At 49.9% G+C, this 25298-nt stretch overlaps 1 protein-coding gene across 6 annotated transcripts in view; it reads left to right on the forward strand.

Annotated features, from left to right (window-relative positions):
- ASCC2 (activating signal cointegrator 1 complex subunit 2) overlaps positions 1-9981 on the forward strand; it is a 51621-nt gene extending 41640 nt beyond the window's left edge. For all 6 annotated transcript variants that reach the window (XM_007975354.3, XM_007975356.3, XM_038007627.2 and 3 more), the window contains 5 exons: positions 4853-4952; positions 5039-5169; positions 6087-6186; positions 8051-8130; positions 9404-9981. In XM_007975354.3, coding sequence (XP_007973545.3) covers positions 4853-4952; positions 5039-5169; positions 6087-6186; positions 8051-8130; positions 9404-9575 — 583 coding nt within the window. In that variant the 3' untranslated portion in view covers positions 9576-9981. The remainder of the gene's footprint in view (positions 1-4852; positions 4953-5038; positions 5170-6086; positions 6187-8050; positions 8131-9403) is intronic.
- Positions 9982-25298: the final 15317 nt, after the last annotated feature.

Below are 25298 nucleotides of genomic sequence, written 5' to 3' on the forward strand. Positions count from 1 at the left end.
AGACATCAATACATGTGCTACAGGTATATCATAGCCAGTGAAGGAGTCAGTGGGCGAGAGGCAGGGTCCCCTAATGCCTTTGGACAATTCCGTGGTGCCCTGGAAGATAATATGTGTTCTAAAAATGTGCCGGCCGGGCATGGTGACTCATGCCTGTAATCCCTGCACTTTGGGAGGCCGAGATGGGGAAATCAGCTGAGGTCAGGAGTTCAAAACCAGCCTGGCCAACATGGTGAAACCCCATCTACTAAAAATACAAAAAATTAGCCAGGCGTGGTGGCAGGTGTCTGTAATCCCAGCTACTTGGGAGGCTGAGGCAGGAGAATCGCTTGAACCTGGGAGGCGGAGGTTGTGGTGAGCCGAGATCGGGCCATTGCACTCCAGCTTGGGCAACAAGAGTGAAACCCCATCTCAAAAAATAATTAAAAATTTTTTTAAATGTCTGTGCCCTTGGTCTGCCTTTTGGGGAGTCACAGAGCACATTAAGGCTCTGAAAAGTCCTGTAGTAAAAGAAACAGGATTCACTTTGTTGAGCCCAGAAGGTGCTGGATCTACTTCTACATGTCATCTTATTTCTTTCTCACATCAGCCCTGGGAAGTGGGCGCCGAGAGAAGGAACTGAGACTTAGTGAGGATGAGGGACTTGCCTGTGGTCACACAGCCCAGGAAGTGGCAAAGCAGACCTGAAGCAGGAGACCTATGCCTGGCCCTGGCTCTGCTCTTAGTAGCTGTGTGACCTTAAGAGGGTTGCTCTGCCTCTCTGGATCCCCTGATTCTTCACCTGGAAAAGGAGGAGTCTGTTGCTTCTGCAGGCTCTTCAGAAGTTCAAAGGCAGGGGTCACCCTGCTAAGGACCAGTTTGAATTGGGCCTTGAAGGACAGGCTTGAGTAGATGAGGAAGGGAAAGGTGGGAGGTTTCAGGGAAACCTGCATGTTCCCTGGGCTTGCTTCCAACTTGGAGGCTGAGGAAGCTACCTGCTCCAGCGGGTCTCTGCAGCCACCATTGCCTGTGTTTCCAGGCTTGACTAAAGTTCTGGCCTCTAATGCATCTTCTCCCAGCTGACTTTGATCCTGATTTTTCTTTTTCCTTCCTGGCTCCAAATGATGTCTGGGGCCAAGGTTACACCTCCCTGGACAGGCTGCCCGGGTGCCTGGGTTTCACTGTCCCTACCTGTGTCTTTTCCAGGGCACAGCTAGGGTGGGTGGAGCTTGCCATGCTTCTCTGCCTGGCCCTGCCCGGAAGCCACATAACCAGAGGCCACATAGCATGGAAGAACTGCCCCACTGCACAGAACCAGGGACGGGATGGACCAGAAGCCGAAGGTGTAGCAGAAAGGATGGTGACGCCTCTCATTCTTCTCAGTCTCGTGGCCCAGCGCAGGTCCTGGAAGCTATTAGGCCCTTAGGAAATATGTGTCAAATGTGTGGGTGTGCTCCTACCAGTGGCACCTACCACCTGAACAAGCTTGGGCTCCATTTTCTTCCTCTCTACCTCTTTTTCACCTTAGCGAAGAAAGCCAGGTACAGGGCCAAGGTCACAGTCACAGGCCCCTTCCCTGGTGGATGTGAAAGATTTCTTTGAACTGAGATTTCTTCCTGGTCTAAATCAAGTGCACCATCCCTCCTGCCATACCCTGGGGCTCCTGGTCCAGTCAAGTAGCCTCCTACCGTGGAACCTCCATTACCCCTTCCTACAGATGCCCCGCCAGTCCTCCTGAACCAAGTTCATTGCTTTTGTTTCCAGGGCCTCTGTTCAGCACATTTTGTGTTGATTGGTCTGTCATCTCCACTACACTGAGTTCAAGAGGGCAGAGCTATATTTTCTTCATTTCTGAATCTCTCCCCAACTCAGCCTCATACCTTGCCTGGCACAGAGCAGGTCCTTAATAAAGACTACTGAAGAAAAAAACCACAAAATATTAGCCGGGCTTGGTGGCACACACCTGTAGTCCCAGCTACTCGGGAGGCTAAGGCAGGAGAATTGCTTGAACTTGGTTGGCAGAGGTTGCAGTGAGCTGAGATCGCGCCACTGCACTCCAGCCTTGGCAACAGAGCGAGACTCTGTCTCAGAAAAAAAAAAAAAAAGACGTGAAGGGAGGCAGACCCTAGTCTACCACGCTGAAGGCTGCAGTCCTGACCTGCCCTGGCTGCCAGGCAGACAGCCCGACAGACTGAGACGGACTCAGACGCCTGCCTCTCCCTGCACCAAAAGCCAGTTAATAGAAGATTTTTATGGAAGCTGTGTTTGGCTTTGTGTCTTTTCTTTTTTTTTATTATCTTACCCTTGATACATTCCAGAGACCCGATTTCACAGCTAAGCTGGATTTTCTTGCCTGGCATCTCATATTGATTTTCCCCTGCAGGGCTAGAAGCTACATTCCACAGGCCTGGTTATGTTTCTGACAAGCCAGGTTTTTTCACAGGTTTGCAAAGCCACAAGTTGAGAAGCCTCAGTCTCTGCTGAGCTCAGCTCACTTGTGACCCAAACATGTCCCTTCCCCCACCCAATGCACCCGAGTTTCCTCACCTTTTTGTTTGTTTTGTTCTGAGACGGAGTCTAGCTCTGTCTCCCAGGCTGGAGTGCAGTGGCGCAATCTCGGCTGACTGCAAGCTCCGCCTCCCGGGTTCACTGGGTGCCACCGTTCTCCTGCCTCAGCCTCCCGAGTAGCTGGGACCACAGGTGCCCACCACCACGCCCGGCTAATTTTTTGTATGTTTTAGTAGAGACAGGGTTTCACTGTGTTCACCAGGATGGTCTTGATCTCCTGACCTCGCGATCCGCCCGCCTCGGCCTCCCAAAGTGCTGGGATTATAGGCATGAGCCACCGCATCCGGCCCCGAGTTTCCTCACGTGTAACATGACCGGAGTTGGGCTTCCAAACATTTTCTTCCAGTGAAATTTTACATGGAAACTTGAGCTGTGGAAGAGACAGAAGGCTGCTGTGGTGAGGTGGGGGTGGTAGGAAGAGGACTGGGCCTCCCAACTTTTCTTACATCCCAAAGGTCCCTGGGGCTCCCTTGAGCTCAGTTGGAAAGCCACGTGTGGCCTTGCTGCTTCTTAAATTTTTGTTTGTTGGCAAGGAAAGGTCATTTTTGAAAAAACAATAAACAAGTAAAATTTTTTAAATGAAAAAAATTTTTGTTTAAGAGATCCAGTCTGGGCACAGTAGCTCACACCTGTAATCCCAGCACTTTGGAAGGCTGAAGCAGAGGATCACTTGAGCCCAGGAGTTCAAGCCCAGCCTGAGCAATATAGTGAGACCCTGTCTCTACAAAAAAATTTAAAAATTAGGCCGGGTGTGGTGGCTCATTCCTGTAATCCTAGCACTTTGGGAGGTTGAGACAAGCGGATCACTTGAGGCCAGGAGTTCCAGACCAGCCTGGCCAACATGGCAGTATTCCATCTCTATAAAAAAATACAAAAATTAGCCAGGCATGGTGGCACGTGCCTGTACTCCCAACTACTCAGGAGCTTGAGGCACGAGAATCGCTTGAGCTCAGGAGGCGGAAGTTGCAATGAGCCAAGATCATATCACTGCACTGTAGCCTGTAACAAAAAAAAAGATTTAAACAACTCCAAGTGCTTCCAAGCAGTAACCACTGTCATTTGGCGAGGGGCTTACTAGCCTTCTCTCTGCATTGCCATGCATAGGTGTGTGGCCATAGAAACAGAGTTAGTGTGGTTTGCTTTTGGGATCATACTGTATACATTTTTCTGTAGCTTGCTTTTTTTCCTTGGGAATAAGTGAGAATTCTTTCCAAGTTAGTACAAATAGATCAATGTCTTTCTTGACAACTGCCACACAGCGATCTGTAATTTAGATGTGGCACAGTTCATTTGGCTCTTTCACTCATGATGGACATTAGTTGCTTTCCATTTTTCACTGTTGCAAACAATGCTGAAAAGAAAATCCCTAATCACACCTCTGTACACACAGTCAGTGTTTCTTTAGGGTCCATGCCTTGACAGGGAATATCCTGGTTGAAAGGTGAGCACATTTTACCTTTTTTATTTATTTATTTTTTTGAGACAGAGTCTCGCTCTGTCGCCCAGGCTGGAGTGCAGTGGCGTGATCTTGGCTCACTGCAACTTCCGCTTCGCAGGTTCAAGTGATTCTCCTGCCTCAGCCTCCTGTGTAGCTGGGATTACAGGCACCCACCACTATGCCCGGCTAATTTTTGTATTTTTAGTAGAGACAGGGTTTCACTGTCTTGGCCAGGCTGGTCTTGAACTTCTGACCTCGTGATCCACCCGCCTCGGCCTCCCAAAGTGTTGGGATTACAGGAGTGAGCCACTGCATCTGGCCCCATTTTACCTTTTAACAGTGGCTCTTGGCCTGGCACAGTGGCTCACACCTGTAATCCCAGCACTTTGGGAGGCTGAGGTGGGGGGATCACTTGCGGTCAGGAGTTTGAGGCCAACCAGGCCAACATGGTGAAACCCCATCTCTAATAAAAATGCAAAAATTAACTGGGTGTGTAGTCCCAGCTATACGGGAGGCTGAGACAGAAGAATTGCTTGAACCTGGGAGGCGGAGGTTGCAGTGAGCCGAGATTGTGCCACTGCACTTCAGCCTGGGCAACAGAGCAAGACTTCCTCTCAAAAAAACAAAAAACAAAGAAAAAACAATGGCTCTTGGGATGCCCTCTAAAGTGACTGGAGCCATCCTTATGGGCACCAGCAGCAGTGAGAGTCCCACCTTCCCACGCCCTCACCAAGGCTTGATTTCATTTGTCTCTATTGACAGTCTGAGGGCTGGAGCAGTTAAGCCTGTGGTCTCTGGACCCTCCGTACCCTGCGACCTTCCGAGCCTGATGGTTTTCCTTCCTCTCTTTCTGCTGTTCCTTCTCAGCGCCAGGAAGGAGGAAAACACGCGGAGTTTGCTGAACGACAAGCGTGCGGTGGCGGCACAGCGGCAGCGCTACGAGCAGTACAGCGTGGTGGTGGAGGAGGTAGGCCACCAAGGCCAGGTCTCTGCGGGGCCGGGGAGACCGGGCCAGCCCCTGAGCCCCCCAAACCCATGCTTATGCCATTGCAGGTGCCACTGCAGCCAGGCGAGAGCCTGCCCTACCACAGTGTCTACTATGAGGATGAGTACGATGACACATACGATGGCAACCAGGTGGGCGCCAATGATGCAGACTCAGACGACGAGCTCATCAGCCGCAGGTGAGGCCGTAGAGGGGGTGGCATTCCAGGGCAGAGCAGCTCGCAGGCCCATGGGGCTCCCTCACCCACTTGTTTACACAGATGTGGCAGATCCAGGGCCCAAACCCAGTCCTCCTGACTCCTAATCCAGTGCTCCTCCACCCCCCAGCCCACCCTAAATGGGGCAACATTTATTCAGTGTCATGCAGTAGCTTTGCATTTTTCTTTTTTGAGACAGAGTTTCCCTCTGTCGCCCAGGCTGGAGTGCAGTGATGGAATCATGGCTGACTGCAGCCTTGGTCTCCTGGACTACAAGTGATCGTCCCACCTCAGCCTCCTGAGTAGCTGGGACTACAGGTGTGGTGCGCACTGCCACACCCCACCACACCCCGCCACGCACCACCACACCCCACCACACACCACCACACCCCGCCACGCACCTCCACACCCCGCCACGCACCACCACACCCCGCCACACCCTGCTAGCTCTTCTCTTTTTTGCAGAGGTGGGGTTCTCACTATGTTGCCCAGACTAGTCTCACTTCCTGGGCTCAAGCAGTCCTTCCATCTCAACCTCCCAAAGTGTGGGCGTTACAGGCGTGAGCCACCGCGTGCAGTCCGTTTTTCTTCTTAATTGAATAAAACGTTTTCAGGTGGAATGTTACAGCGATTTCCCCAATACAGATCAAAGCAGAGCTGTCCTGACTAAAGAGAGAACTGGAGACCCTCTCAGCCTCCCCCTGAACCCCCACCTCAAATTCTGTTAACCTCAGAGAATCCAGGGGCTGGAGCAAAGCTGGCTTGAAACCCCTTTGGTGTTTCTCAGCCTCCTGAGCCCTCCTGGCAGCCCCCCATCACCCAACCAGGTTCCCTCCTCCTTGTGGCTCTTGCTCCTGGTTGAACCTTGTCTTTGATCTCATTTCTCTCCACACCCTCAGGCCATTCACCATCCCTCAGGTGCTGAGAACCAAAGTGCCTAGAGAAGGGCAGGAGGAAGATGACGATGAGGAAGAGGAGGCTGACGAGGAGGCTCCCAAGGTACCTCCCTGGCAGGTGGCAGATGAAGGGGAAAGTGCAGTTCTGAAGGGTGAATCAGAAGTGCCCCTCACCCCTCCCTACATCTGGCCATGAGGCAGCCCCAGCGTCACTGGCAGGGACAGGAGGAGTCACGTTGAGCCCAGGATGTCTGCTTGGAGAGCTGCTGGCTTAGAACTCACTTCTGCTGCCCACCAGTGAGGACCCAGGGGACAGATTAAAGGCAGGGCCTCTGAGCCGCTAGCTTCATTATTAGGCCCAGGAGCCTGGGGGTCAGGAGAAGGGCAGTTACCAGCACCGTGCCCAGGATGGCAATTCTTAAAATCAGAGAGGAGTTAGAGCCCAAGGGCCCTGGGAGGTCATCTGGATCAGTAGGTTAGAAAATTCTACTTTTTAGCAGCTAAACTTTTTATTTGAATGAAATCTTAACTAGAACCTCACCATATAGAATAGATAAAAGCAGTACTACTCAGGTGACGGGGCAGCAACCTGGGATCATGCCCCACACCAAGGTGACAAATTCAGATGTTTCTGGGGCCGGGTCACCAACGGCAATGAGTAGCAGGGCCTGGTGGGGACTGCGCTGAGCAGTGGGAAGCACATGCCCTGCCTCAGGGGCTCCTCGGTGGAAGCACAGACTCAGGGTTTCCACAGATCTCTGCTTCTCAGACAAGGGGTCAGCCCAGATTTTTATGTAAAACCTACCAGTTTTGTGTGTGTTTTGTTGTTGTTGTTTTGGAGATGGAGTCCCACTCTTGTCCTCCAGGCAGGAGTGCAATGGCGCAATCTTGGCTCACTGCAACCTCCGCCTCCCAGATTCAAGTGATTCTCCTGCTTCAGGCTCCCAAGTAGCTGGGATTACAGGAGCTTGCCACCACACCCGGCTAATTTTTTGTATTTTCAATAGAGACGGGATTTCACCATGTTGGCCAAGCTGGTCTCCAACTCCTGACCTCAGGTGATCCACCCGCCTCGGCCTCCCAAAGTGCTGGGATTACAGGCATGAGCCACCATGCCCAGCCTTCTTGTTGTTTGTAGAGACAGAGTCTTGCTTTGTCACCCAGGCTGGGGTGCAGTGGTATAGTCATGGCTCACTACAGCCTCAAACTCCCAGGCCCAAGCAATCCTCCCACCTCAGCTTCCCAAGTAGCTGGGATTATGGGCTCACACTACCACGCCTGGCTAGTTTTTATATGTTTTTGTAGAGATGGGATCTCACAGTGTTGCCCAGGCTGGTCTCAAACTCCTGGACTCAGGTGATCTTCCCACCTAGACCTCCCAAAGTGCTGGGATTACAGATGTAAACTACAGTGCCTGACCTTTTTTTTTTTCCTTTTTAAAGCTACTGGCCACCAAAGCCTGTCTGTGGTTCCTAGGTCCCGGTTTTTCCTTGCACGATTGGCACAGAAGGCTGTCCTTGAGAGCGGGCGCTCTCACACATGCTGCTGGTGGTGCCAGAGTGAGGCCTAGGCCTGCAGCTCCCAGGACCACTCAGCTCCCAGGGGTGGCTCCCACAGCCTTCAGGGCCCTTCATGGCCTCTCACAGTGGCCATCCTGGCCTCCCCGACACTCCCATTTGTCATTGTTTTGCCATAACTATTGGTCTGTCCACTCTACCAGCCTGTCCAGGAAGCCTCAGTCCCTTCAGCTGCCACCTGCTCAGGGAAGAGGTGGGGCAGGGGGCTCCTCATGGAAACCTCAGACCACAGTAATCCCACTCCATTCCTGGGCATTGCTCTGCCAGGCTGCAGCTTCCCCACACACGACATGGAGGCATCGACAAGATTCACTTGAGCAGGGCCTCACTGCCGCTTAGGAAAATGCAGCAGCTCCTGACTCCAGATTTGGTCTTCTCTCCCTTCCACAGCCTGACCATTTCGTGCAGGACCCTGCAGTGCTGAGAGAGAAAGCAGAAGCCAGGCGCATGGCCTTTCTCGCCAAGAAGGGGTGAGCATTCAAGGGGCTGCTTCTAGGGGGACCCCTCCCAGCATCTGGGGAGGGCCCAACCAGCCACCCAGGAAACCCACACGTGCACCCTAACTGCTCCATGTGTATTTAGTTCTCACGACAACCTTGTGAAGTAGCTACTATTATCACTATCCTCATTTGACAGATGAAAAAACTCAGGCCCAGAGATGTTAAGTAACCAGCCAGAGGTCACACAGCTCGTACGTGATGGAGCAAAGATGGAGCTCAGCTCCAGGGTCCCCACTCATAATCATTATTTGGTGAACACAGGAGGGGATTTATCACCAATGCGTCCAGGGCTAGCTGATACCAGGCAGAGTGTAGATGTGAGAGAGCTCAGACAGACAGACACACATCCTTTCCGGCTGATAGAGGTATGGAAGTGAGGGGCACTTGAGCTGGGCCCCTAAGGGTGAAAAGGGCTCAGAGGAGTTTGTCATATGAGGGCAGAAAAGTAAGAAAGCAGGCATGGTCAGGAGAGGGATCTTTGAGGGGAACTGAGATCAGTACCCAGACTCCTCATCCAGGCCCCGCATCTTCCCAGTGAGGAAATATTCAGAGGGGCCAAGGATCTGCCTCCACCTAAGACCAAGCCAGGAGTAAAAGCCCACTCCCCAATCCTGGCCCTAGGCTTCATGCAGCACTGTCTACTGGGTGCAGGAGGCCTGGCCACAGGGAAGGCATCTGGATTTCATTTTGAGGGCAGTGGGGAGCCACACAAGGTTGTTGAGCAGAGAGCAGAGCAACCCTGACTTCTCATCCGTCCCAACCCCGAGTGCGGAGCTCTGGCAAATCCCGGTGGTCGAGATGGTCTGAAAGGGCCCTAGGTCGCATCTGTGAGTGCTCTTGGTCTTTGGAGGCCGCCAAGCAAAGCCCTAGGGTGGAGAACAGCAGTAATGTCTCAGCTGCAGCACGTGGCCCCAGACGGAGAAAGGAGGAGACCCCCCCAAAGCCCGCCCCGTCTCCTGTGGGCTGTGTCAGCTCTCTAGCTGTGCCTCCGCTACACATAGCGATGGGTGCACCTGGAAGCAAGGCCGAGACAAGAGAAAACACCAGGCTCGGGGCTGGTCAGAGCCCCAGGGCCCTGCCCCTGCCGGGTTCCATCTCTCCTTCCATCTGAAGTTGGGACATGGGTGACCCAGCCCAGTCTGTGTGTCCTTTCCCAGTGAACACCAAGGCAGGCTGTGCGCTCTCCCTGCCAGAGCCTCTTCCAGCTGACGGATTCTCGTGGGGTGGGTTGTCTCTCCCTCAGGTACCGGCATGACAGCTCGACAGCAGTGGCCGGCAGCCCCCGGGGCCATGGGCAGAGCCGCGAGACAACCCAGGAACGCAGGAAGAAGGAAGCCAACAAGGCAACAAGAGCCAACCACAACCGGAGAACGATGGCCGACCGCAAGAGGAGCAAAGGCATGATCCCATCCTGAGGCCTGGTGCAGGGCCAGCGGGGAGGCAGCGGCACCAGACTCACCAGGCTGCGCTCCCATCGCCTGGGGCCTCCTCACCAGGGTCCCCAAGTTCAACTCGACCCCTCAACAGCCTCAGCTTTGCAGCCCCTGAGAAGGCCGCCTCTCATCTACCAGCCAGCCATGAGCGCCTTCCTGCAGAACACACAGTGCCTTATGCCACAGCCGAAGAATCCATGGGGCCGGCAAGCAGGCACCTTCCCCCAGCCGTGCTGGTGGGAAAGGGACGGGCATGGAGTCCCAAGGCAAGCGCCGCAAACCTCGGGCCACAAGACACCACTTCCCCTTTACCCTGGACAGCAGGAAACCTGTATATTCAAAAACAGAAAAAGGCCTGCTAATAAAATTTTTGACCCTTTCAAACGAAGATCCGTGTATGCCCATGACCCACATTCCCTGTGTCTCATTCTTCAGGGACGGCCGCCAGTTGGAGGGCAGGATGGTCAGTCAGAATGGTCTGGTGCTCTCTCCATCAGCCTCTCTTGCTTGCGGCCCCTGTAACCCCCCTAATGCTGCTCTGCATTGCTGTGTGACCCGAGACTGTCACCCCCTTCTCTGAGCCTCCAGTCCTTGCTAGTGGAATGAAGGGCTGGGTGGGGGGAGCCCCTGTGGTCCTTTCCATTTTCTCATTCAGTTATGACAGCTCCACTGTAGGAGGTAGGGACCATTTTCAGCCCCATAGTGCAGATGAGGAAAATGAGGCACCAAGGGCTGAAGGCACCTGCCCCGGCCACAGCTAGAAAGTAGCAGAACAGGAATTGGACCCTGGCCCTTTATAGGGCTATAGACCCTGTAGGTGGTGTCATCTCCATCTCACACCGGGCGCAAGGACATTCAGCCAGTGGCAGAGGCAGCACCCAAACTCAGCACCTCATGGTCGCATCTGCACTGTAATAAATCCCCCCAAATCGAGAGTTCACACAGAAACCTTAAAAAACAAGTGAGAATGTCACTGCCAAGCCCTGTCGAAGTGAGTGGGACTTGGTTCCTCAAAGCCCCTTCTCAGGCAGGGCCAACCAGTTCCTAGCGTGGCAGCAGCTGCCAGGCCACCATGCATGTTGTCAGTCAATGGCGAGTCAACAGTGGGGCATTGACTGGGCTGACCCTAGCCCAGCCCAGCCCGGAGCCCCATCCTGTCAGCGGAAGCCAGGGCCCATGCCTGGCTGGACCTTGACAAATCACCCTGGATGCTGGTGCAATTTATTTGCACGTGCTTAGGATGAGAGTCTGAGGCAGAGGCAGACAGACACTTGATGGATTGGTTTTGTTAGGTCAGCCCACACAAGTGAAAATCAATAGCAATCCCTCTGCCTTGCCAGCTCTCTTGGTCTATTTGAGATGCAGAGCAGATACGGGGATGGTGTCCTCCCCCTGAGCTGCTGAATTAGCTGAGATCAGGCCCAGGGTCAGCCGTCCTGACAGGCAGCAGGAAGACTCTGTTTCCTCCTGGAGGCATTTGCCAGGGACCTCCCTGAACTCCTCAGGTCCAGTGCTTGTCCCTGGAGCAAGGCGAGGTGAATTGGGAGTTCCCAGGATTTACTGGTCTTACCCGTTCCTGTTCACACGGCCCCTCTCACCTTCTCTTAGTCTCTATACCTCCCACCCACCCAGACTGGTGTTCAGGCCTCATGTGAAAATCCTGGTTTAAAGGATTTGAGGCGGCGGCAGTTTTTCAAATTTTTCAGAATACAGTGCCAGGTCAAACTTCATCTCCCTTGAGGAACTACTACTTTCTCGTTTCCGATCTCGAAAGCACTCTTTCAGGGGTGCTTTGAAAACAGCTCAGGGGCTATCCAGAATGGTGTTCCTCACCTACCGCCTCGCCTCTCAGGGCCTGTTTTCCCATCTGTACAGTGATCCAGCTGGACCGAATGAAATATTTCCACTTGATGCCAATTAAATCCTCTGAAGAGATCCCAAGGTTTAATTAACATTGGCAGCTGCTCCAGCCTGTGCAACAGAGTGAGACCCCATCCCTACAGAAAATAATAAGGTGGGTATGGTGGTGCACACCTGTAGTCCCAGCTACTCAGGAGGCTGAGGCTGGAGGATCACTTGAGCCCAGGAGTTGGAGGCTGCAGTGAGCTATAATCATGCCACTGCACTCCAGCCTGGGCAACGAATGAGACCTTGTTTTTGTTTTTGAGATGGAGTCTTGCTATGTCACCCAGGCTGGAGTGCAGTGGCACGATCTCAGCTCACTACAACCTCCGCTTCCCGGGTTCCAGCAATGCTGCTGCCTCAGCCACCTGAGTAGCTGGGATTACAGGCACATGCCACCATGCCCAGCTAATTTTTGTATTTGTAGTAGAGACGGGGTTTCACCATGTTGGCCAGGCTGGTCTCGAACTCCTGACCTCATGATATGCCCACCTCGGCCTCCCAAAGTGCTGTGATTAAAAGCGTGAGCCACTGCACCCAGCCAGAGACCTTGTCTCTTAAAAAGAAAAGAAAAAAAAAATTGCAGCTGCTGAAGTGTTAGAAGCAAAGTGGGGTTAGAAATGCCTGCTGGGTCACTGCATCCCACCTCCCCACTGCTGCTTCTACACAGTTATTTTCTAAGTGCCTTCTCTAGGCCCTGGCAAAGAGCACGACTACCACATTTGCCGGCAAGCTTTGAAGACCTTGTGTCTCCAAGAGGACTTAAGACTCCAGTGTCTTTGTTCCTAGTCCGTGGGTGGCAATGTCGTGGGCATGTGTGTTTGAACAGTGCTTCTGTGCCTCTGTGAGGTGGTGGGGCAGAGCCTGTCCTTGTTTACTAAAAGGGACCTGAGAGTCCCCACAGGGGTGGGAGGACGGGTTAGGCTTAAAGAGCCAGGTGCAGTCTGGAAGAAGAAAGGATTGGTGAGAACTTGCATGGCCCTGCCATGCCAGGAGCTTGGGTAGAATCATACAGGGAGGGAAACAAAAAACTAATAAAAGTCAATACTCAAGAAATGCAGGGGGGTAACTCGAGCACCTCTGTAAAGAAGAAATAAAAGCAAACGAAAAATGCAAGGGGGTGTTGTGTAGCCATTTAAAATGATATTGACAGACTTGGTAGTGACATGGGAAACTAAATATTCAAGAATTTTTAAAAGTGGAATACATGATTGTGTGATGCACCATGATTGTGAAAATGTTAATTTCTTTTTTCTCATACAAACCAAGCAAGTCTGGAAGGGAATGTGCATAAATGAAAATAATAGAGGCCGGGCATGGTGGCTCACACCTGTAATCTCAGCACTTTGGGAGGCTGGGGCAAGTGGATCACCTGAAGTCAGGAGTTCGAGACCAGCCTGGCCAACATAGCGAAACCCCATCTCTACTAAAAATACAAAAAGTAGCCGGGGGTGGTGGCACGCACCTGTAATCCCAGCCACCCAGGAGGCTGAGGCAGGAGAATCGCTTGAACCCAGGAGGCAGAGGTTGCAGTGAGCAGATTGCACTCCAGCCTGGGCGACAGAGCGAGACTCTGTCTCAAAATAATAACAATTTAAATTAATTAAAAAATAAAAATTAGCCAGGCATGGTGGTGCTCAGCTGTAGCCCCCGTCCCAGCTATTCATGAGGCTGAGGCTAAGCTCAGGAGTTCGAGGCTGCAGTGAGCTATTATCAAGCCACTACACAGGCTTGGATGACAGAGCAAGGCCTTGTCTCTAAAAAAAAAAAAAAAATTAAAAAAGAAGGCAGAAGGGAGGGAGTTAAGGCCACAAGGCAGGCCAGCCCACGGCCCAGTCATTGGTTCAAAGCCCAGCTCTCAGTGTTTGCAGCTTGTTCTCAGGAGTCAGGGACTGGGCAGTCAGCCCGGCTGGAAGGGAAAAGGAAGGGGAGGGCAAGTGCATCTACTCACATATTCGCCAAAAATCGACTATGTGCCAGGCATGTGTGAGAAAGACCCAGACTCTGCCGTCTTGGAAATCACAGTACAAGAGGCATATGGATATTAAATAAGACATTTTGGAAAAATGATTAATAATAATTGTGCTAAGTCCCAATACATGAATGAAGGAATGAGTGGGAAGAGAAATAAACAAGCAAAATCAAGAGAAAAAGGCTGAGAGCAAAGAGAATTCCCAGAAGCAAAGAGAGAGAGAGAGAGAGAGAGAGAGAGAGAGAGAGAGAGAGAGAGAGAGAGAGAGAGAGAGAGAGAGACCAACTAGGCAGAGGCAATGGGGTTCACTGGGGCTCTGCCAGGAAGTGGCGGGGAGGCAGCCAGCAGGACGAAGGGAACAGGAGGATCCTTCTTGGAAGGAAATTGGCATTGACAAGGAAGAGGGGACTTAGAGGTGGGGAGGGGTGTTGGCACCCAGTGCATGTTTATGTGATGCCTGGAAGGAGCTGGGGAGGCACCCGGGCTCCAAGGGACCCACCTGGGGGAAGGCCAGTCCCCAGGGAGAGGAAGGGTGGAGCAGAGGCTCCCCAGAGCAGCTTGGCATCTGGCCTTCTCTAAATCACTGAGTGTGGGGCAGCAAGGCAGGGGCTTTGACTGTGGCCAGAGGCTGTTGCAATTCAGTAGTCAGAACTAGCGTTAAAAATTCATTCTGAGGGCTGAGTGCAGTGGCTCATGCCTATAATCCCAGCACTTTGAAAGATCGAGGCAGGTGGATCGCTTGAGTGCGGGGGTTCAGGAACAGCCAGGGCAACATGGCGAAATCTCATCTCTACAAAAAATAGAAAAATTAGCCAGGTGTGGTGGCATGCACCTGTAGCCCTAGCTGCTCGGGAGCCTGAGGTAGGAGGATCACTTGAGCCTGGTGGGGTGGAGGCTGCAGTGAGCCCTGAGCATGCCACTGCACTCCAACCTGGGCAACAGAGCAAGACCCTGTCTCAAAAAAAAAAAAAAAAAAAAAAAATTCATTCTGTCTAGAGGTTACCCTATGTGTGTACAGGGTGGGGTGGGGTCCTCAAAACGAGCATGAAATTCTCACTTCGCATCACACTGAAAATTCCCTTCCGACGACTGATAATCAGCAAGAGGATTTCACACAGACTGGCAGAATTCAGTACATCTTAAAGGGCATTTAGTCCAGATTTTCTCAACCTATTTCAACCCCCAACCAGCCCCAATCTTAGGCTTTGGAATTCCAGACATTCCCCCCTCCCCCGGCCCCTGGGGGTAGGGAGCTTTGTCCTGCTTAAGACTTTGCTGGGGCCGGGTACGGGTATGGTCGCTCATACCTGTAATCCCAGTACTTTGGGAGGCCGAGGCAGGCAAATCACCTGAGGCCAGGACTTGGAGACCAGCCTGGCCAACATGGTGAAATCCCATCTCTACTAAAAATACAAAAATTAGCTGGGCATGGTGGCACACATCTGTCGTCTCCAGCTACTCAGGAGGCCGAAGCACAAGAATCACTTGAACCCAGGAGGTGGAGTTTGCAGTGAGCCAAGATCACGCCACTGCACTCCAGCCTGGGCAACAGAGCAAGACTCTTTCTCAAAAAAAAAAAAAAAAAAAAGACTTTGCTGAGCTTCTGTGGGTCTCTCCTAGTCATGGAGGTTTCCTCCAGCTTTACTTACTGTGGTCTGAATTACAAAAATGACAGGTACTTAATTCTAGTTTTCTAAATATGAAATGACGACAGTGATGCTGCCTTTTCTAGCAACAGGAGTCTACTCTCAGCACTCTGACATGTCCCTTAAGTGCTCTGCCATCCCAAGGAGGTAATTATGGTTTTCTCCTCCTTAAAAGTGATTTTACCCGGAAGAGCCCGGTGGAAAAGGGGAACCACCACCAATGATTCCTATGAAGTTGGGGACTTCTCTTTCTTATTTTATTATTATTTTTAATAATACAGACAGGGTTTCACCATGTTGCCCAGGCTGGTTTCAAACACCTGGGCTCAAGTGATCCTCCCGCCTTGACCTCCCAAAGTGCTGGGATTACAGGCATGAGCCACTGTGCCCAGCCAAGTTGGGAATTTTCTTTGAAGAGTTTACAAGCAGGCTCCCCCTCACCTCCCATCTCAGGGGCTGGTCTGCATCTTGAATGTTCTTTCACACCCAGACTCCAGGCTTCAACATACTTGTCCTTTTTCACTGTTCGTTTGTTCATAAAGGTGGCCTGGGGTAGTGAAAAGAGCACTGGATTAAAATTTAGGAGGGTAGGGTCTAGCCCTAGATTTTAAGGACCTGTGTGACCTTGGGTCAGTCACTTGGCCTCTCTGGGCTTTGGTTTCTTCTTTTAAGAAACGGAGGCGGCCAGGCGCAGTGGCTCACACCTATAATCCCAGCATTTTGGGAGGCCCAGGTGGGCAGATCACTTGAGGTCAGGAGTTCGAGACCAGCCTGGCCAACATGGTGAGACCCCATCTCTACTAAAAATACAAAAATTATCCGGACATAGTGGTGCGTGCCTGTAATCCCAGCTACTCGGGAGGCCAAGGCAGGAGAATCACTTGAGCCTGGGAGGTAGATGTTTCAGTGAGCCAAGCCAGCCTGGGAAACAGAGCGAGACTCCCTCTCAAAAAAAAAAAAAAGAAAAAGACAAATGGGGGATAAGCATTGTCCCTTGCCCTCTTGCCTCATGGGCACAGGTAATCTCAAGGATCAGATGAGATCAGAATGGGGAGGGCACTGTGAAAGCTGTGTACCCTGTTCAAATGGGAGAGATGGAAACTCCTGTGATGAGCAGGCAGCCCTGTCTACCCTGTATGTGGAGCCATTGCCACCTCTCCCTTTTTTTTTTTTGAGATGGAGTCTTGCTCTGTCACCCAGGCTGGAGCGCAGTGGCACCATCTCAGCTCACTGCAACCTCCGCCTCCCAGGTTCAAGTAATTCTCCTGCCTCAGCCTCCCGAGTAGATGGGATTACAGTCACGCACCACTAGGCCCAGCTAATTTTTGTATTTTTAGTAGAGACTGGGTTTCACCATGTTGGCAAGGCAGGGCTCGAACTCCTGACCTCAGGTGATCCACCTCCCTCGGTCTCCCAAAGTGCTGGGATTACAGGCGTGAGCCACTGTGCCCAGCCATCTCCCTTCTTTTAATCACCCTGCCGGAAACCTCTCTGCATACATCACCTGCTATTTCCGGTGGGGCGGGGGTGGGCACAGCTCCAAGCGTGGAATTCTGGGGTCCTAGGGCCATAAACAGTTATAAAGCTGCCTGTCTCCCTGGGTTTTGGGTAGTTCTTGCTGGTGGGACAGAATCGGGGGTGACTTGAACTCCAAGGCTTTTGCCTCCGTGGGTGAATTCTGTCGTGAAACAGCCTCTCCTCAAGCCCTTGTCCCTAAGGCAGGCTGGAAACTGCATAGTTGAGCCCTTTGGATGGGAGTTTGTTTAGAAGAAAGTGAAGCTACTGACCCCTTCACTCTGATGGACTCCCCAGGTGCCACATGACAGAGCCAATGTCCACAGCCCAGGCTTCAGGGTCAGAGGCCTTGCCATAGGACAGTAATAGTGACAGATGAGGACCAGCTTGGTGACCTGTCAGACAGGAGGTGGCCTGTCACACCCGGAAAACCACACTCCCCTGCTTGAGAGGAGGAGTCTACACAAAAAGGCATTTCACACTCTCTAGAGTGTTAATTCAGAGTAAGACGTGAGGGCCAGGTCAGACTTTTTCCTTGGGGGACCAGGGTCCTCTCTAAATGGCTGGTGGCCTATTTTGCTTTTGTCATTCAGAGCAGGGGCTAGGCTCTGGGGTCAGAAATGAGCTGGGCTCAGCCACTCCCTGGCTTTCTGACTTTGAGCAAGGTGGCCTCACCTTTCGAAGCCACAGTTGTCCTATCAGTAAACTGGAGATGTTGGCAGGGTGGCTGGGATAAAGTGTGTACAGTCCCAGCCTGCCATGGGACAGGCTAGTGAGCTCACAGGGACTTGCCCACAGGGACCAGCCTGGGAGAGGAGTGACAGGTACCTCCTGCCAATGCTCCAGTTGGCTTTCTGTGCACCCCACCCCCCACTCTCTTGGCATAGCTGCCCTAATTCCTCCTGGGCCATCTCCCAGAAGCCTTCAGGCTCTGGATGGCCTGGACACACAAGCTGGACACAGAAGACAGGCCTGGTAAGTGTGTACTGGGTGTCCTGGGAGCCCAGAGGAGGTGCGCCACACAGCCTTGTAGGACTGGAAATTACCCTCAGTGAATCCTTGAAACAAAGCCAGGAAATACGTTGATTAAAAAAGCCTTGTTTAGAAGTTCAGACCAGGCGCAGTGGCTCATGCCTGTAATCCCAGTACTTTGGGAGGCTGAGGTGGGCAGATCACCTGAGGTCAGGAGTTCAAGACCAGCCTGGCCAACATAGTGAAACTCTATCTCTACTAAAAATAAAAAAATTAGCCCGGCGTGGTGGCATGCGCCTATAGTCCCAGCTACTAGAGAGGCTGAGGCAAGAGAATTGCTTGGACCCAGGAGGCGGAGGTTGCAGTGAGCTGAGATCGCACCACTGCACTCCAGCCTGGGCAACAGAGCAAGACTCTGTCTCTCACACACACACACACACACACAAAAGGAAGTTCAGTCACTTGCGTCTGGCTGCAAAGTGGCTGAGTCAGAATTTAAACCCAGGTTTGCGGCTTCTGAAGTCTATTCTCTCAGCCCCTATAGGCTTTCCTTCCCTATAGCTTGGCACTTGAACTGGAAGCCGCAACATTCCACATGTGGTTAACTCGGCACGAAAAAGAAGGCCTATCATGTCCTTTGTTCTAAATACCATGCTTTTACTGATATAGCCTGTAATTCAAGTCATTCTATTGGCAGAGGGGCAGGGGAAAGGGAAGAGTAGGAAGCTGGGCAGGATATATTTCCCCAATCTCTGCTCTGCCGTAGCCTCTCCTGTCTGCCAGTGGAGGGAAAAGATTCCCTGCAGAGGGACCAATGGAGGGAGATGTTTTCATTAGGAAAGCTTGGTGAGCTAAGGAGATCAGGCATCGCATGGAGTTGCAGCCCCAGGGTAGGAGGTGGCTCTCCTTGCTTGGGGCCTGCACAGGAGGGAGACAGAAGGCTGCTCAGACAGCAGGGATGGAGGGAACTGAGAGGACTCCGTTCTTGGTGAAAGGTGTTGGGAGAGATAACGGATGCCCGAGGAAGACACAAGGTTGCTGGGGCTTAAAATAGTTTTGGAGGCATGAAAAATGGGATTGCCAAGGGACAAAAAGGAGAACACAGGAAAGGGATCGGGCCTCAGAGGGAGGGAAGGGATGCCTTTTAAAAAACACGATTTTAAAGCAGCTGGGACAACGACGGGGAGGCACTAGGCTGATTCAGCTATACAGTCAGCCCCAAAGCTCTCAGCCTGCATTTTTGTGGATCAAATACGCTAATTAGGCACAGGTCCCTGAAGACTGTGCGGGGAGACCCATTCATTTGCTCTCTGTGGCAACATAACAACATTACTCCTCCTAGACCTGTGCTAAGTACATCACAAGCACTCTCTCATATACTTTCCCAACCACCCTGGGACACGTCGGGATCATTATTCCATTTTTCAGCTGAGGAAAATGAGGCTCAGAGAGGGGAGGCAACCTGCCCAAGGAGCCCCAGCTGAAGAGCAGCAGGGCTAGGATTCAAATTCAGGCATGTCCTGTCCCAATTCATTACCAGGCACAAGGTGATAGAGCAAAGGGAAGCCCAGCAAGGATCCTACTTGGTAGGTTTGTGAAGTGAGATTTGAGGTAGCCTGGGTCTTACATGTCAGGCTAGGGAATATGAACTTAGTCTTGTTGTGGGCAGCGGGAAGCCATTGAAGGTGTTGGAGCAGGGGCATCAGTCTGGCCTTACAAGAGTGCAATGGAGGCCAGGTGCAATGGCTCATGCCTGTAATCCCAGCACTTTGGGAGGCCAAGGTGGGTGGATCACCTGAGGTCAGGAGTTCGAGACCAGCCTGAGTAACATGGTGAAACCCTGTCTCTACCAAAAATACAAAATTAGCTGGGTGTGGTGGCACATGCCTGTAATCCCAGGTACTTGGGAGGCTGAGGCAGGAGAATCGCTTGAACCCAGGAGGCAGAGGTTGCAGTGAGCTGAGATAGTGCCATTGTACTCCAGCCTGAGCAACAAGAGTGAAACTCCGTCTCAAAAAAAAAAAAAAAAAAAAAAAAAAAGGAGTACAATGGAGAAGGGTTCCAGAGCAGTCAGGGAAAGTTCCGGACAAAAGCTTTTTTTTTTGTTTTGTTTTGCTTTTGAGACAGGGTGTCACTCTGCCACCCAGGCTGGAGGGCAGTATAGTGACCTTGTTTCACTGCAACCACCACCTCCCAAGCTCGAGCGATCCTCCCAACCTCAGCTTCCTGAGTAGCTGGGACTACAGGTGTACACCACCACACCCAGCTAATTTTTGTATTTTTTGTAGAGATGGGGTTCCCCCATGTTTCCCAGGCTGGTCTCAAACTCCTGAGCTCAAGCGATCTGCCTGCCTCAGATTCCCAAAGTGCTGGGACTACAGGTGTGAGCCACTGTGCCTGGTCTAGGCAGAAGTTTCAAAATGAGGATATGCCAGGAGCAGCAAGAAGGCAGTCAGCATCAAGCAGCTGCCAGCCAACACTTTCGCTACACTCCATCATTGCCTTGTCCTTGATGCCTGCTGGAGTCTGCCCTTGGCATTCGGTCTGTATATAAATCCAAGCATATCAGGCCAAGGCCCCAAAGAAAAGAGAAAAATGTTTTGTTTTTTTTTTTTTGTACATGGCACAGAGTAATATGAGCATAGCCAATGGTCCTGCATTTGGATCTCTGCTCTACTCTCACTAGCTGTGTTACCCTGGGCAAGATACTTAACCTCTCTGAGCCTCATTTTCCACCTTGGGATGAGGATCCAGTGACACAGGGTGCATGTGCGGCACCTGGCCCAGGCCTGCCCCCCGGTGAGTGCCCAGAGAAGGCACTATTTTTGTGCGTGTGATCCTCTGCGTATGCTGGTTGCCTGCCCCACATAGCACAGTGTTAGTCCTTTGCTATCACTCAAGCAGCCGCCACAACCTCCGTCTTGTGCAAGGAATTTGTATTCTCTCCAAATTTGCACATTGCTCAGGCATTTTAAATTCAATGATTTCTGTCCTTTCCCTGGAAAACTTCAAACTCATTTGTAGGACGGCTCTTGTTCCTTGTTTTTGGAAGGGCTGACTGAGTCACGGAGATGGAATCTATTTCTTTTTAATAACTTACATTGCTTTCCCCTCTTAGTACAAAAGCAGTAACATGCTCAGTGTGGTTCACACAAATAAGCAAAGGAAAACTACTGATAATCCTATCATGTGGAAATAATCACTGTTAAGATTTTAGTTCTTGAATAGGCGGGGGCGGAGCAAGATGGCCGAATAGGAACAGCTCCAGTCTCCAACTCCAGGTGCGAGCAACACAGAAGACAGGTGATTTCTGCATTTTCAACTGAGACTCCACCTCTGGGGACAGAGCACAGCTAAACAACAACAACAAAAAAAAGCAGCTGAAACCTCTGCAGACGCAAACGACTCTGTCTGACAGCTTTGAAGTGGGCAGTGGATCTCCCAACACGGAGGTTGAGATCTGAGAAGGGACAGACTACCTGCTCAAGTGGGTCCCTGAACCCTGAGTAGCCTAACTGGGAGACATCCCCCACTAGAGGCAGACCGACACCCCACACCTCACATGGTGGAGTACACCCCTGAAAGGAAGCTTCCATAGCAAGAATCAGACAGGTACACTCGCTGTTCAGCAATATTCTATCTTCTGCAGCCTCTGCTGCTGATACCCAGGCAAACAGGGTCTGGAGTGGACCTCAAGCAATCTCCAACAGACCTACAGCTGAGGGTCCTGACTGTTAGAAGGAAAACTAACAAACAGAAGGGACACCCACACCAAAACCCCATCAGTACGTCACCATCATCAAAGACCAGAGGCAGATAAAACCACAAAGATGGGGAAAAAGCAGGGCAGAAAAGCTGGAAATTCAAAAAATAAGAGCGCATCGCCCCCTGCAAAGGAACGCAGCTCATCGCCAGCAATGGATCAAAGCTGGACGGAGAATGACTTTGACGAGATGAGAGAAGAAGGCTCCAGTCCATCAAACTTCTCAGAGCTAAAGGAGGAATTACGTACCCAGCGCAAAGAAACTAAAAATCTTGAAAAAAAAGTGGAAGAATTGATAACTAGAATAATTAATGCAGAGGCGGCCATAAACGAATGGACAGAGATGAAAACCATGACATGAGAAATACATGACAAATGCACAAGCTTCAGTAACCGACTCGATCAACTGGAAGAAAGAGTATCAGCGATTGAGGATCAAATGAATGAAATGAAGGCGAGAAGAGAAACCTAAAGAAAAAAGAAAAAGAAATGAACAAAGTCTGCAAGAAGTATGGGATTATGTAAAAAGACCAAATCTACGTCTGATTGGGGTGCCTGAAAGTGAGGGGGAAAATGGAACCAAGTTGGAAAACACTCTTCAGGATATCATGCAGGAGAACTTCCCCAACCTAGTAGGGCAGGCCAACATTCAAATTCAGGAAATACAGAGAACACCACAAAGATATTCCTCGAGAAGAGCAACTCCAAGACACCTAATTGCCAGATTCACCAAAGTTGAAATGAAGGAAAAAATCTTAAGGGCAGCCAGAGAGAAAGGTAGGGTTACCCACAAAGGGAAGCCCATCAGACTAACAGCAGATCTCTTGGCAGAAACTCTACAAGGCAGAAGAGAGTGGGGGCCAATATTCAACTTTCTTAAAGAAAAGAATTTTAAACCCAGAATTTCATATCCAGCCAAACTAAGTTTCATAAGTGAAGGAGAAATAAAATCCTTTACAGATAAGCAAATGCTTAGAGATTTTGTCACCACCAGGCCTGCCTTACAAGAGACCCTGAAGGAAGCACTAAACATGGAAAGGAACATCCGGTACCAGCCATTGCAAAAACATGCCAAAATGTAAAGACCACCGAGGCTAGGAAGAAATTGCATCAACTAACGAGCAAAATAACCAGTTAATATCATAATGGCAGGATCAAGTTCACACATAACAATATTAACCTTAAATGTAAATGGACTAAACGCTCCAATTAAAAGACACAGACTGGCAAACTGGATAAAGAGTCAAGACCCATCAGTTTGCTGTATTCAGGAGACCCATCTCACATGCAGAGACATACATAGACTCAAAATAAAGGGATGGAGGAAGGTCTACTAAGCAAATGGAGAACAAAAAAAAGCAGGGGTTGCAATACTAGTCTCTGATAAAACAGACTTTAAACCATCAAAGATCAAAAGAGACAAAGAAGGCCATTACATAATGGTAAAGGGATCAATTCAACAGGAAGAGCTAACTATCCTAAATATATATGCACCCAATACAGGAGCACCCAGATTCATAAAGCAAGTCCTTAAAGACTTACAAAGAGACTTAGACTCCCATACAATAATAATGGGAGACTTCAACACCCCACTGTCAACATGAGACAGATCAATGAGACAGAAAGTTAACAAGGATATCCAGGAATTGAACTCATCTCTGCAGCAAGCAGACCTAATAGACATCTACAGAACTCTCCACCCCAAATCAACAGAATATACATTCTACTCAGTACCACATCACATATTCCAAAATTGACCACATAATTGGAAGTAAAGCACTCCTCAGTAAATGTACAAGAACAGAAATTATAACAAACTGTCTCTCAGACCACAGTGCAATCAAACTCAGGACTAAGAAACTCAATCAAAACCACTCAACTACATGGAAACTGAATAACCTGCTCCTGAATGACTACTGGGTACATAACAAAATGAAGGCAGAAATAAAGATGTTCTTTGAAACCAACGAGAACAAAGATACAACATACCAGAATCTCTGGGACACATTTAAAGCAGTGTGTAGAGGGAAATTTATAGCACTAAATGCACACAAGAGAAAGCTGGAAAGATCTAAAATTGACACTCTAACATCACAATTAAAAGAACTAGAGAAGCAAGAACAAACACATTCAAAAGCTAGCAGAAGGCAAGAAATAATTAAGATCAGAGCAGAACTGAAGGAGACAGAGACACAAAAAACCCTCCAAAAAATCAATGAATCCAGGAGTTGGTTTTTTGAAAAGATCAACAAAATTGATACACTGCTAGCAAGACTAATAAAGAAGAAAAGAGAGAAGAATCAAATAGATGCAATAAAAAATGATAAAGGGGATATCACCACCGACCCCACAGAAATACAAACTACCATCAGAGAATACTATAAACACCTCCATGCAAATAAACTAGAAAATCTAGAAGAAATGGATAATTTCCTGGACACTTACACTCTCCCAAGACTAAACCAGGAAGAAGCTGAATTCCTGAATAGACCAATAGCAGGCTCTGAAATTGAGGCAATAATTAATAGCCTACCAACGAAAAAAAGTCCAGGACCAGATGGATTCACAGTTGAATTCTACCAGAGGTACAAGGAGGAGCTGGTACCATTCCTTCTGAAACTATTCCAATCAATAGAAAAAGAGGGAATCCTCCCTAATCATTTTATGAGGCCAACATCATTCTGATACCAAAGCCTGGCAGAGACACAACAAAAAAAGAGAATTTTAGACCAATATCCCTGATGAACATCGATGCAAACATCCTCAATAAAATACTGGCAAACCGGATCCAGCAGCACATCAAAAAGCTTATCCACCATGATCAAGTGGGCTTCATCCCTGGGATACAAGGCTGGTTCAACATACATGCAAGTCAATAAACGTAATCCAGCATATAAACAGAACCAAAGACAAAAACCACATGATTATCATCTCCATAGATGCAGAAAAGGCCTTGACAAAATTCAACAGCCCTTCATGCTAAAAACTCTCAATAAATTCGGTATTGATGGAACGTATCTCAAAATCATAAGAGCTATTTATGACAAACACACAGCCAATATCATACTGAATGGGCAAAAACTGGAAAAATTCCCTTTGAAAACTGGCACAAGACAGGGATGCCCTCTCTCACCACTCCTGTTCAACATAGTGTTGGAAGTTCTGGCTAGGGCAATCAGGCAAGAGAAAGAAATAAAGGGTATTCAGTTAGGAAAAGAAGAAGCCAAATTGTCCCTGTTTGCAGATGACATGATTGTATATTTAGAAAACCCCATTGTCTCAGCCCAAAATCTCCTTAAGCTGATAAGAAACTTCAGCAAAGTCTCAGGATACAAAATTAATATGCAAAAATCACAAGCATTCTTATACACCAGTAACAGACAAACAGAGAGCCAAATCATGAATGAACTTCCATTCACAATTGCTTCAAAGAGAAAGAAATACCTAGGAATCCAACTTACTAGGGATGTAAAGGACCTCTTCAAGGAGAACTACAAACCACTGCTCAGTGAAATAAAAGAGGACACAAACAAATGGAAGAACATACCATGCTCATGGATAGGAAGAATCAATATCGTGAAAATGGCCATACTGCCCAAGGTAATTTATAGATTCAATGCCATCCCCATCAAGCTACCAATGAGTTTCTTCACAGAATTGGAAAAAACTGCTTTAAAGTTCATATGGAACCAAAAAAGAGCCCGCATTGCCAAGACAAACCTAAGTCAAAAGAACAAAGCTGGAGGCATCACGCTACCTGACTTCAAACTATACTACAAGGCGACAGTAACCAAAACAGCATGGTACTGGTACCAAAACAGAGATATAGACCAATGGAACAGAACAGAGTCCTCAGAAATAACACCACACATCTACAGCCATCTGATCTTTGACAAACCTGAGAAAAACAAGAAATGGGGAAAGGATTCCCTATT

This window comes from Chlorocebus sabaeus, chromosome 19, assembly GCF_047675955.1.
Source record: "Chlorocebus sabaeus isolate Y175 chromosome 19, mChlSab1.0.hap1, whole genome shotgun sequence".
NCBI classification, from domain to species: Eukaryota; Metazoa; Chordata; class Mammalia; order Primates; family Cercopithecidae; genus Chlorocebus; species Chlorocebus sabaeus.